Here is a 13735-nt window from a genome sequence, read left to right as displayed (position 1 = left end):
TCTATTAGTATTTTTGATTTTTCAGGAGCTCCGAGACTTGAAAAGGGCAACATCAGAGGCCACGCTTCAAATTTGCTTCAAATTTTTCTGGGACGAGCAGAAGATCGCCATGATGCGCCACCTCTACCGCACCGATACGACTACGTCCGGTTCATCTTCACCTTCCTCGGCATGTCACGGACATGAATAGCAGAACGTCAGGAAATGGCTGTCGAGTCTGACTGGATGGGCCTGTCCAAAAGAAATAGTTATTTGGTGAATGAATGAACAAATAATCAAATAAACATACCACGTTAGTCTGAAGTAGTACCTAAGGAAAATGTACCATGTTTGCAATAGAATGTTGTAATTGCATCCACTCTGGTCTCCAAGGCCTTCTCTGCGTGTTTCCTTGAACCATCTCAGTTGCAACTCAGGTGCCTTACCGAGTGTTATATCGGTGAGTAGAGTAAAATCAAGTATTGGTAAACATTTTCTAGATATTTTTTATTGATAAATTGAACCCTATTTCACCAGAAACCACCCTCAGGAGGGTACAAGAATTGCCTAAATGCACAGTACATTGTATGAGAAAATGGGGCTGTTGATAATACAAGAGAATTTTACAACGATGCATTTTGCTTTTGTTTCCACTTGCGCTAACTTTATGTACATACAAGACAGCTATATATCGGCAACTGCTATATGTACAACAACACTACAGCGGCATGAAGACCTCTCATCCCTGCTGGTGACTTATCACAAAAAGTTCCATAGCTTGTAATCTGAGAGCAACCTGCATATATTTTTATTAAGAAAATAAGCATGAAAACTGAAACCAGTAACTATTTATCAGAATAGCTATTTATCAAGATACATGATTTCTGGAACACAAAGTTCATTCGGACCAGTCACCATATCGGTAGTATAACACTACTACTTGATTACTGGTGAACATCCAACCTAATAATAGCTCAAACAGGGAATGCAGTTAAAGACATTACCATTTTAGTGGATGATGCTCACCCAGCGAGCCTTCTGACATTACACCTCTGCATATATACTGTATTGAGCATCAAAAAGCAGCCTGCACGTCGATTCTGCTGCAGCTGTTCAGTGGGACCAAACATGGTCCGACCGCACGGTGATGGAATATTGGCGTAGATATATCCTCACTCCAATCATTTTATGGCCGCCTTTTCCAATTTCTTTTTTTCAGCTTCCGCATTTCGAGTATTTTCATCACGTGATTTCTTGAACATATTCACAAATATAACCAAAATCGATGTAACTGAAAATAGAAAGAGCAAGAAATCATCAAGGAAAGATCCCCAAGTAAATACAGCTATGCTAAAAAAAACTGAGTTCATATCAGTCAAACAATAGATTCAACTCGTAATGGAACTAAAATGAAAGAAAATGCCACTTGATAGATCATTCCCAATAAATATATATTCCGGTAAATGACTGTTTGGAGCGAAACTTCCTCAAGGGGCAAGAGATAACATTTTGAAGTTTTTTTAACTGTGCTAGTGCAATCAAAAACTTCGTCATCGGATGAGTTACATCTGTGCATATAATTAAGAGAACAATGGCCTAGTAAAGCTGCAAAATTTTATAAAGGTCACACAAAACCTTGCTCAAAAGGGCAGCGGGCTGGATCTTCACCAAAATACTGAGCTAGGGAATCAGCATTTCTTCCCTGCAAAACAGATGTAATTGAAATCTTTCACAAACACAAGGCGCGAACAAAAAAATATAACTTCAGAGCAGGGCCTCACCACTTCTGCATACAAGGAAATGAGGGACCTAACCACAGCTTCTGCTGAGTCAAGAAAGCTTTTCAATGCCTGTAAAAGCAACTGATCTTAGTTCACTCGTAAAAGAATCACCATTTGTTTTGCTCACTTGCAAAGTCTCAGCAGGTATTCTTGCTTTAGAGTTAAGGGTCCCGCAACATCACTACTCCTATCGAGTCCAGAGTTCGGACTGTACACGGCGTTATTGCTGTGCTGGATCACAAAAGTGCACGCCGACGGTTTCCCAAATGGTGTAACAATTGTGTTCGGTAGGTAGCAGAATATTTCCGTAAGTCAATCTACTCTTGTACATTCATGATTGTTCTGAGCAATACATTTGTGAAAGAAAAGGTGCAAATGCATGTCAGGCTGTGTACTTATTTACATTCCGTTATACAAGTGATTAATGAATGGTACTAAAAAGTATGCACTTATCCTGCTGTCTACTATAGTATGTAAAATTACAAATCAGAGAAAAACTAAAACATAGTAAGTCCTCAATGAATATCAGGGGGCAGCTAATTCAATAATTTGGTCTGTTTAAGTTATATATGCCATTTCTTGTCCTGAATGAGTAAAATTATAAGCTCCTTAAGCAGTGGACTAATCGTAAACAGAACAAATATGCCCAACATCCAACAACTGTGAAAAGTAGACAAAAGGTATTCTTACCTTACGGAAGCCAATAGATATTGCACCATCATTCACTGAAGCAGCTAATTCTTGCTCGACCTTCTCAAGACCTTTGTTTATTGCTTGCATTTCTTCAGCAAGCAACTTCAACTGGATCTGGGGGGGATTAACAAATGCAATCACAGAGAAACATCTTTGGTGAGTAGCTCGATGATCACCCAGAATTGCTATTAACAGATCAATCCATCTGCATTACCTTAGAAGCTGCTTCCAGATGAATCAAGTCTTTGTCAAAATCAAGAAGCTCAGGCAACTTTTCAGCGAGAAGCTAGCATGTAATAAAGAAAGATAAGCTAAGTTCAACAAGCTTGCAATAGCTACTGAGAGCTGACGGAATTCTTAAAATGTGCTTATAGTATTAAACGGCCCAAGCATCACATTATGAGGCCTACCAAACTGATCACATTCAAACCAAGACTCAAGTAGTGCATCTATTCCTCGTACACAGCTAACTTGAAAAATAGTGCATGAGAGCGCCTCAAAACATGTAAGTGAACCTAGGTGGCATATGCATCAACAGTTCATAATATCATTCACATGCTTACCTATCTGCAATCATACCATTAATTGCATCTATACAACAATAGTTCACATCCAACTAACATCTCCTGTGGAAGCTATCAATTACCATCTACGCCATCGACCTCTCACCTACCTAACCTGGGATTGTAATTTATATAGGGTATTATTCTCAAATGAAGGCAGCTCAAGATTAAATATCCAGGAAAGGTATTGAGGTGCCTGAAGCAGACTTGTTCTAATTCTAAGCTCGGATCAAATATCAGATGGGTCTGCTTTTGAGAAAAACTGAACCAATCAGATGCTCCCTCAACAAACCAGTAATTCACCAATAATGAAGAAGGCAAGCCACCAGGTTGAAACATATCCTGGTGACAGACTGATAATTGGCCTTCAGAGCACCCTATAATTGTTTGCTTGATCTGAGCGAACAAACCCAGAGCTGACCCGTGGAAGATAATATCAAGCACACTACAGCAATCGGCACCAAAAGCCATCGTGTATTTCAATGGTTCAGGGTTGCAATTCTTCAATTTTAGTGTTCAGGGTTGAAAATGACTTTCTGACACAGTTTAGATTGAAAAGTGGTCTCTCTTCCTATACATGATTCTCAACACTAAGGGCTCAGGTAAATTACTGTTCTGCACTAGGACAACATGATTATGTACCATAAGTCCATCAGAAGTGGCACAGTTCACTGACTGCAGTAAGATATTAAATCCAAACCAGCATTGAATTATTGCGAGGTATGGCCAGCAATGAAGATTGATCAGGGAATTTTAGTATACAAAACTATTAAGTTAATTAACACTTTACACCAAGCGCATACCTTGCATAAATAATGCATTAGTGTCATCTTATTGTTCCTAGCTCGAGTATCCGATAGTTTAAGAAGACTGTCTAATCTGAAGCCAACAGCAGAACCTGTTCAACCCATCACCATATCAGACAAACTATCAGACAAATGCTAATTTTCTACAATCATTTGATACCTCGAGCTGTTCCTTGATTCAATGCATTCCCTAATGTGAGAATGGTCTGCATTATCTGCCGTAACTTCAGAGACTCTTTCACCTGCATGAAGTGAAAAATTAAGACAAGTCAGTGTATGAGAATATATATGTACAAAATTTACCCAAGATGAGATATACGATGTTGCACCTCTTTTGTTGCATCATTTATGGTGGTTAAATTAGTTCTTAGCTCATCCGTCTGACAAAAGGTAAGACATCACAATTACAAACTGCAATTCATAGAGAAACTGAGATAATCCCAGTAAATTAACTGGAAGGAGGACAGCGGACCTGTGTCGTGAATGCAATTCTGAAAGCAAAAACTCTTAGTTTGGACTCCACGCGGGGAACTTTCATTAGCTCCAGGAAAAACTGCAGCAGAGTTTATGCTTCCATCAATATTCAAAATGGAGCACTATATATGCAACCAAAATATTAAACAAACCTGTTCACATTTTCCAAGCATTTCTTTGTTGCCGTTATAGTTCTGAGCGCACGGACAAAAACAATAACAATTTAGAACAAAACAGCATGAGATGCTAACTCAAAGTCTAATTTACATATCATGAAATGCAAAAATAGCTATCATAATTCAGAAGTACCTTCAACATCTCGATTTCTTCATTTGTAGGGCAAAACTTAATGAGATTCTCCACTTGGTCATTATCAAGAACAGAAGTATCTAAAGCCAAGATCGCCCTCTGCGAGAACAACCATTTACAGAAGAAAATTACATAGGAGCACATAACAAAGTAGCAGGCTGACAGACAGTTGTTAACAGCATCATTTGAGTAGAATAATAGTGTCATCAAAGTGATAAATTGCCTAGAAGATAAAAAACAAGGATCGAGAAATCCAACACAGATCATCAGTAACTTGCACATACAATAATCATATACAGTGGTTTTACTTTACCAGAAGAGTGTAAAAAGATTCTGTAGTCTTAGGCAGCCCAAAGGTTATAACACTGTATGCGTGGAGATTAAACAATACGAGTTATAGCATCTAATTTTGTGCTTTTAAGAATTTTTCATGCTTAGTGTGTGGAAGATGTTAGCAAAACATGTGTACGCCACAGAATCTATTAACATATAAAGAGCAGAACGGAAAAAAATGCAAAATAATATGAATACATGCTTTAGATATTCAGAAACTATTCCACAGGAAAAAAATCAACGTGCCTCCTTTTTTTGTCACAGAGTAGTTAACCTACAAAGGATACTCACAATCATATCAGGAAGGGGCATTTTGATTTTCGTAAGCATGATCTCACAATTATTTGCTCTTCTCATATCAACCTGTAATACAAGTAGCAGGAACAATTAGTTCATCACCTGACAGAATAATCACCATGCTAGTCTATTAACATATAAAGAATAGAATTATGTTGACTGCAAATGACTGAAGATGTCAAAACGTGAAACCAGTATACTGGCGAGAATAAGAAAGAAAAACTATTTAAATGACACTTTATAAGGAAATTGATTGCAGCATAGAGTACCGTACATATGAAAACCATATTTTCAAACTTTAAATGGATAATACAACACACAGATGCAATGTCACTCAGTTGAGCACATGCAAGGAAAAAATAAATATATAGATAGATAGACTTAAAAAAGAGCAGTAATCATGTAAATCGTATTATCATGCAATGGTTCTAATGAAGAAGAATGGTTTGACAAATCCGAGACTCGGAGCTCAATAACATATCATGAAAAAACAAATAACAAGGTTACTGAAACAACTTTGAGAGAATTCAAGTGTTTAAGGTAAAAGCACAAGAATGAAAGGGCAAAAACTTCCGAGTACTCTACAGCAAATCAGTACATTAAGAAAGTGAAAGTTTCCATACCAGGTGAACAATTTCTGGCTTGCTAACAGCTGAGGCACGCTTTGTTCCTCCTTTCTCACTTGCATTGGTTGCAACAGCAGTGGAGAACAAGGTCTCCAACTCAGATAAATCAATGTCAGGAGCCCTGCAAAATAGTGCACGAGTAAATAAAGTTTCAATGCAGAGACTGTCCACATGTTAAACAAGGAAAAGGAATTCCAGACCAAGGTTTAAATAACAAAATTTAGCATGAGAGAACAGATGCACCAATCAAGTTCATATAGTTAGGGGGGAAAGCAGCATGATAGTCCATAAACAATGACTGCCATATTTTTGTATCACCTAGCGGTATCAATGATGTAAAAACATCAAAAATTAATTAAATCATTAAAAATTAACAGCATATCAGTTACCTAGCCTGACTTCCTTGATTCTGTGCATCCGCCCAGAGACTTCCTTGCATTGCGCGTGTAACTTTCACCCAGTGCAAAGGCTTTAAGGAAGCTTTCTTTGGGGGGTTACTTTGATGCGCCAATCCAATGCCACGACCTTTTCCTGATCCAGTTGCTGCTCTTCCCCTTCCCAATAATGGGGGTGGTGCAGGTGCGTTTGAGATCTTTGAGCTTGGAGGGGGTACAGTTTCAGGAGGTTTTGGTGCTTGAGGTGGTGGGGGTGGCGGTGCAGGAGCTTTCTTCCCTGTCATCAGGGGAGGAGGTGGTGGCGCTGGAGTTCTTTGAATAGCGCCTGCTGGCAACGGTGGAGGTGGAGGTGGAGGTGGCGGTGGGCAATGAGCACCAGGTGGAGGTGGAGGTGGCGGTGGGCAATGAGCACCAGGTGGAGGTGGAGGTGGGGGTGGAGGAGGTGGTCCTTTGGACAGAGTGCCAGCAGCAGTTGTAGGTGCTCTGTTAGAAGAGGGAGGGGGGCGGGGTGGGGGTGGAGGAGGCGGAGGGCATTTCTTAGCTATTCCGTTAGCTTGGGATGGAGGTGGTGGTACTGGATGAAAAAGAACATTTTGCTGTGGCTGCGGTGCCGGTGCAGATATAAGTGTTCCTGTTCGAGAATTTGGTAGGGGTGGCGGAGGTGGAGCAGGTGGAAGCTGTGGAGAAGATAAGTTGCTACTCTGAGGTAGTGGTGGTGGTGGCGGCGGCGGTGAGAAAGCAGGTTTGCTGCCACTTGGTGGTGGCGGTGGTGGTGGCGGTGGTGGCGGCGACGGTGAGAAAGCAGGTTTGCTGCCACTTGGTGGTGGCGGTGGTGGCGGCGGCGGCGGTGGCGAGAAAACAGGTTTGCTGCCACTTGGTGGTGGTGGTGGTGGTGGTGGTGGTGGTGGTGGTGGTGACGGCGGCGGTGCCAAGAAAACAGGTTCGCTTCCATTTGCGGTGGCTGGTGGTGGCACCAGTGCAGATATTACACGTTTATCTCCATTTTCTGCTGATGATTGCGGCAGCTGCCTGGTACTTGGTAACTCCTGCTGTAATTCTGCTGGCAGCAGGCTTTGTTCAGTTGAAAGGCTAGAAGATCGGCCACGTGGAGGAGATGGAGATGAAGCGTTCACTGAGGAAGTAGCTGCACAAATTGTGATGGTTATGAATCAGACTCTAATAAAGATACCAGAGAGAGAATGTGGAGCAATTAGGCACGTGCTCAAGAAAAAAAGAGATAACAGGGAGCATCATCAAGCACAGAAACAGAAGCAAGTGTTCTTAAAGCGCATTGCACAAATTATTGAACACAGCAATAAAGGTTAACATGGAAAATGACTTGAGTAAGAGCACGATCAATGTACCGATAGATTCAGAATCTTCAGTGGTTAGAGCACGATCCTTCTCATAATCAGTTGAAGAAACAGAATCAGAAGCCACGGAATATTTTTCTTCATCAGAATCTAGTGGGGACATCAGTGGCATCTGCAGACCAACTTTAGCTTGGAACTTTGAGAGCTCTTTCATGTCGCTCAGTATTAGTTTTTGAAATTTATCTTGGAGCGAGTTTGCTGAGAATTCTTTGAGCAACCAAAAGGCAGCATTGTCACTGCTTTCCATCCATTCAACGCCATTGAAGAGTTCTTGAACAGCTGAAAAGGCTTCAATTGGTAAACCACCTTTCATATCACCATTCAATGTTGCTGTTGGAGCCCTTGGAGGAGAGATGCCTCCAATTTCACAAAACAGCACCTGTACTTCCAAATATGCATCAGTAATTGATTTCTTACCCTAGAAAATTTCAAAGAGTAGGTGCATCGCTCTTACCTCTGCTCTAAAACTCCTCGGGTATCGATCTTTTGAACCCCATAGTATATCAACATCATCACTATTCAGCATCAGTACATTTGAACGAATAAAAGCAGTATTGAACATTATCCGGAACATCATAACTTCCTTTTCTGGATCAAGATCAAGATGCACACACTCCAGAACAACATCTCCCTGGACCGGACACTGGATATCAATTTTTATCACGTCACAGTCCTCCTGCATGAAAACAATGCAGATTAATGCAAGATCAAAAAAGAAATCAAGATTGCATTCAATTACATTTATCACATACCTGCCGATAGTGGCGCAAGGACTTCTTCTTAGGCATTGAAAAAATCATGTCGGTCATGCTAGCATTCTTGCCAAGAAGATTTCGACCGAAAATGCGGACCAATGGCCTGCATCCATTATCAGAATCGAAATTTGGAATGGCTCGGAGAATCAGACAATCCAAAGAGAGTGCCCGCTCCAATGGAGGCCACTCTGGAGAAATGTTTCTTCTGGCTACATATTGCATATATCGGAGCTGAGAGGGCATTGGGTTGAGTGCAGAAAAAAGCTGCAGGAACCCTTTAGGCGCCTCACGATAAACAATGTCTAGAGTTTTATGTTCTGCGCCGTGCAACTTCTTGAAAATAAGGAAACAAGATAACAGAAATGCCAATGATGGCCAGCCCCCTCTCTCACAGTGGAGCAGTATAATATTTTGGCTGTTCCCAGTAGATAGCCAGTGTTCACAGACACGAAGGAAATGGTGGATAAGAGATAGAGGGAGCACTGGGCAGCCTTCAAAATGACGCGGGTAGTCAATTACTGGAATTTCGTATTCATGTAGGATATCAGCAAGCTGGCTTCTCTTATCCCCATCTCTGAAGTTAATCGCCAGAAAAGAAGACTCTGTGTGTTCTTCATGCAACTCTGTAATGATCCCATTCAAATAGACAGGGTACATTCCATGCGGCAAAACTTCAGTGCAGAAGCATGAATCAAAAACTGCACAACATGGCGAGGTACAAAATCAATTGGTATAGAAAATAAACAAATGAGGTCACCAGTGTAAAAATGAACAAACCAATAATCCTTCACAAGCTTACCGTAGATCCTGTCAATGAACTCCAGTAATCCATCGGGAGGCCGCTTGTAGAAAAATCTACTAAGCAGTGACATTTCATAGGAATGAGGATTTGTCGTCGAATGTGCTCGAAATTCTCAGTAGTGGGCAATCAATTGATTTCCGAAGGGCCAAAGGTAATCAGAAACTTGATCACCTACTAGAACAAAACAAATTAGACTTGGCACTTGAAACGCCTACACTTGCTAAGCATGACAGTAGAGTAGATGATCCAAAACAATAGCATGGTCCATGTCTCGTTGCCACACATTAGAACATCGCCTACAAGTAAACTACTCTTGAGCAACAATTCAGCCTGCTAAGTTGGACAGACCTTGTCTACCATGGCAGAATAAAACGCAAGACATTAGTCAAAATCATGAATCGAGCGCACGGGAAGAAGGCATCGACCGCGCCATCCCCGAGGAAGAAGAGTTCGAGGAGGACGAGTACGTCCTCCTCGGCTGCCAGCGCGCCGAAGCCCGAGGAGATGGTGGCGGGGAAGGTGGCATCTCCAGCCTTGGAGCGCCGTTGTGGATGCCGTCGACGATGTTCGGGAGGGTGCGCACGGGAACACCCCAGAAACGGACGCGCCCCTCCTTGTTCCACGTGTTCCTCCGGCCGACGAGGCCGTCGGTGCTGTTCATGTTGGCGTTGTAATGCGCCTGGAAGAAGTTCGCCCACCAGTCCGGTGGTGGCCTAGGTGGGATCGGCCCTCTCCTCGGCTCTGAGGCGCGCGCGCTGGGCTCTAATCGCCTCCCTCCAACGATCGGTGCCCGGCGTCGGCGGCGGGGCGCCGATCCCTTTGACGGCCAGCCTCCAGCCGCCGCTGCTTGGCAGGCGCATGTCCGGCGGGACGGGGTACCGCGCGTGGTACATCGACCACGCCTCCGACACCGTGAGGCTGCCGCGTTCGAAGTCGTTCGCGGCGAGGATACTCTTGCGTGAGGATGACATTGGAACGTGGCGAGAGGACGAAAGGAGGCGCGACGAGAGAAATGAAGGAGGAACTTTGGGGAAAGTTTGGAGGACGTGGCTATCGGTCACCGAATAACGAAAAGAAAGAAGAAGAAAAAGAAAACCGAACACTCGTTCCCCATCGCTCATTCCCGAATCCTGTAAAATCTGTACCCTAGCCTAGAGCTGCCGCCGTGTCGTAGCTCCGCCCGCGTCTCAGTCCCGTCCCCTCCGCCACCCCCTTTCTCCGCCGCTCACGCGCGTCATCGGCGACGTTCCCGTTCCATCTCACCAGGACGTCGCTTTCCCGCTGGCTCGATCCCACCGCCCGCACTGCAGGCCACTGGTTTTTTGAGGTATGGGCCTTTTGTTATCCAGGGATTAGTTTAAACCCCACTGCCCTCCGCAGATTGTGGGCATGCCGGTGCACAGTCTCTATCTGTTGCAGCTAGGTCTCTACCTGCTTTGAGTTCTCATTAGGTTAGTATGACGCCCCCCACATCATACGCTTCTGCCCAAACACCCTACCCCGGAATGATTCATCAAAGTGTGTCTCTCACTGTCGCTGGGGTAAGTGTTAGCTCTAATACCTTTTTCCCGATCACACTAGTGTGACTAGCGTCAGGTGCATCAGGCGGGGGGGAGTGGGGTTTTTTTGGACTGTTACAATTTGCGCTCGATTCATGATTTTGACTGATGTCTTGCGTTTTATTTTGCCATGGTAGACAAGTTCTGTCCAACTTAGCAGGTAGAATGGCAGTCAGTAATCAGAGGGGGTATGATAGGTCGGGATGGGGGAGGGATAAACAGCGAACCTGGTGAAGTTGCCGGTGACGAAGACCCTCTTGCCGCCGTGGGGCCAGACGAAGCGGGCGGGCGGGCGAGCGTGAGGAGGAAGAGGCGAGCGGGGACGAGGAGATCGGGGAGGGCGTCCCCCGAGCAAACCCTAGAAGAACGGGGATGCTGGTGGTGGCTCTACTACCAGGGGAGATGGGGACGAGGGGGTGGTGCAGCCGCGACGGGATCCCTCTAGGTCGGCGAGAGAGAGAGGGCTCCCAGCGGCGTGAGAGGAGATTAGCCGCGTGGCAGCTCGCGTCCTAGCGGCATTCCTCGTTGAATCAGGAGGGGCGAGATCGAGGCGGCGGGAATGGCGGCGCGGCGGGGGAGGGGATCCGGAGATGCGAATGCGGTGAGGAGGAAGAGAGGAAAGGTGCGGGCCGGGCGAGCGAGCGAGGGTTGAAAACGAGACCTAGCTAGCTAGTAGCCAGCCAGCCCCATCTTCTTTCATTAAGGTTTTAAAAGGTTGAAATCAAAAGTTACAATAACAGACTAGATGAACAAGAGTTCTTTTTCCTCTATCTTCAAGACACCAAGGTTTTCTCTCTCGAAAACATTCCTAAATATCTACATACACTCATCCCTATGGATGGAAATACATCTCATCCCTATGAGCACATACAAAACTGATACACTCATCCAGCAAGTCTTGGGATTGACGAAGTAACCACAGGCGTCTCACTATTGACGGGAACGTTGCCTCCCACTGAAAGAATATTTCGTCTTTATGAGACACCAAATAGTCAAACATAAGATTTGGTCCCTGGTGAGCTACGGGTGCTACTGTCCTCCTAACCATCCAACTACATGTTGATTCTTAAGAAACCAAGAGTGCATGGTCCTTCGTTCGAAGCTATTCAATGAAGTATACATCTCTCTCGTTGTGTTATAGAGAAGAATAGTCAAATTTAAAATAAAGAACAAAAGTCACCTCCTCAAAGGAAAAAAAAATAGAGAGGAAAGAGGGACGACGACCAGAAAGAATGGTGTGAGAATAAATGTTAACACCAAGAATGGTGATATTGTGATGTGACAGTAGAGGCGTGGAGAAGGATCAAAATTGAGACAGAATTGTCAAAACCCCAAACTTGTTGTTTTGGAAAATCACAAACGTTATTTGTTCCACGTTACCCTGAAACGATCTTGGGTTGTCGAGGTGTTATTAGGAATCTCGATTTCTCTCTTTCTCCTTCGTTTCAAAGAAACTAAAACTATGGAACTACATGGTATATCTACAAGTATGAGGCAGCGGCGACACCGGAGTCAAAAGTGTTGCAACCACACGATATTTGTTCCACGTCAATTACCCGGAGACGATTAAGGGTAGCCGAAGCGTTATTAGAGCCACGACTCCTCTGTTTGCCCCTTCTGCCTGAAAATAACACTACGACGATGGAACTACATGTTGTGCTAATCTAACGGCATCGGTGGCATATATGGCGATATTGCGATGTGACAGTAGATGAAGGATGGAGATTTTACTCAATTCTACGACTCAAATAAAATCTCGGGGGCTACTAACATAGCTATGCCTAATGGACATGTCATATATATGTCTCTGGTTTATATTTTTAGTGTCGAAGGAGATCAAGGCCCCTGGACCTGAAGAATCGAAGGCTCACGAATATCAGAACGTGCGGCTTGAAGAGACTTAGTCAATATAGGAAATATATGTAATAGTATATGGAAAGGTCCAAACCGACCCGATGTATGACTTCTTGTACGACACAGAAAGCCTTGGCTTCGCCTCCTATATAAAGGCGAGGCCAAGAGCCGAAAGAGGGATCGATTATTCATCAACCCACCAATTACTGTAAACTTTCGAGTTAGGCGCCTTTGTTCGTTTGACAACTGATACGGGGCGACCTTCGGTCTTATCCGCATCATGGTCATCATCAAGAACTACGCTCAAGTCCGACGTCACGAAAGCATGGAAGAGGAGACGGAAGAAGGAGACGCGTCTAGGAAGGCTGGCACCACCGCCATGGAGTGGCCGACACTGACACCCTGCTCGACGCCGGAGGAAGACGACACTGTCGCCATGCCTACGCTGACACCGCCGTTCCCACTGCGAAGCTCATAATATAAACCACCCCACTATGCTCTTTGTATGCCTAAACTACCCCTCCTTAGTGGCTCCCTATATATAGGCCCCCACCTCCCCCTTCATTAGGTTAGGAATGAACTTGAGAGAATTAGGCTCATGTCTCCACCATCCCTTTGGGATTAGGGTAACCCCCTCCTTAGATTATCAAAATCTATTGTACAAGGCACTCCTTATATGATTAGTCTCTCACACTTGTGATTCTACCACCGGTCTCTCACTCGTGTGATTCCACCGATCGTATACCGATCTTCCTCTCGGGGATTCTACCATGTGTCTCTCCCTTGAGAGATTCTATCGGGATAGTGGTTCGGGCTATCGGGAGTAAACCGGAATTGTATCGGGTTGTGTTGCGTGCGTTCGCGTGTGTTCATCATGTTCTTCGCCGTGTTCTTCGTGTTCTTCCTCTCCCCCGCGTTTTCCTCGGTCAATTCGTGAGATCGGGCAACCCACGTGGCCTTAGGCCGCATCAACAACTTTCGAGATCTACTTGCCCTCATATTCCAAGAAACCCTAAGTCTACGATCCGTAGGCATTGACGAACTAAACCCTCGTCAATTGGCGCCGACCGTGGGGATTTGAGGCAGCAAGGTCCTGATCTCGATGACATCATCATCATCGTCGGCAGCAAGCAACG

At 44.3% G+C, this 13735-nt stretch overlaps 1 protein-coding gene across 3 annotated transcripts; it reads right to left on the bottom strand.

The window, feature by feature from the left end:
- Positions 1 to 459: 459 nt before the first annotated feature.
- On the bottom strand, positions 460 to 11421 carry LOC127292890 (formin-like protein 3). Of its 3 annotated transcripts, XM_051322412.1 has the most exons (21): positions 10973 to 11421; positions 9184 to 9357; positions 8382 to 9082; positions 8084 to 8305; positions 7621 to 8008; positions 6648 to 7400; positions 6251 to 6605; positions 5859 to 5982; positions 5230 to 5301; positions 4606 to 4704; positions 4449 to 4490; positions 4295 to 4375; positions 4152 to 4202; positions 3983 to 4064; positions 3820 to 3914; positions 2668 to 2739; positions 2451 to 2567; positions 1761 to 1829; positions 1615 to 1681; positions 984 to 1270; positions 460 to 775 (listed from the first exon to the last, which is right to left on the bottom strand). In XM_051322412.1, exons 2-20 carry the CDS (start codon positions 9254 to 9256, stop codon positions 1161 to 1163), a joined length of 3573 nt encoding a protein of 1190 aa, XP_051178372.1. In that variant the 5' UTR covers positions 9257 to 9357; positions 10973 to 11421; the 3' UTR covers positions 460 to 775; positions 984 to 1160. The 3 variants fall into 3 exon arrangements, with proteins under 3 accessions (XP_051178372.1, XP_051178371.1, XP_051178370.1); XM_051322411.1 differs by having other exon boundaries at positions 6251 to 7400; positions 9184 to 9360; XM_051322410.1 differs by having other exon boundaries at positions 6251 to 7400.
- Positions 11422 to 13735: the final 2314 nt, after the last annotated feature.

Source organism: Lolium perenne, chromosome 4, assembly GCF_019359855.2.
Source record: "Lolium perenne isolate Kyuss_39 chromosome 4, Kyuss_2.0, whole genome shotgun sequence".
Taxonomy (NCBI): domain Eukaryota; kingdom Viridiplantae; phylum Streptophyta; class Magnoliopsida; order Poales; family Poaceae; genus Lolium; species Lolium perenne.
This window is presented reverse-complemented; position numbering and strand designations above follow the sequence as displayed.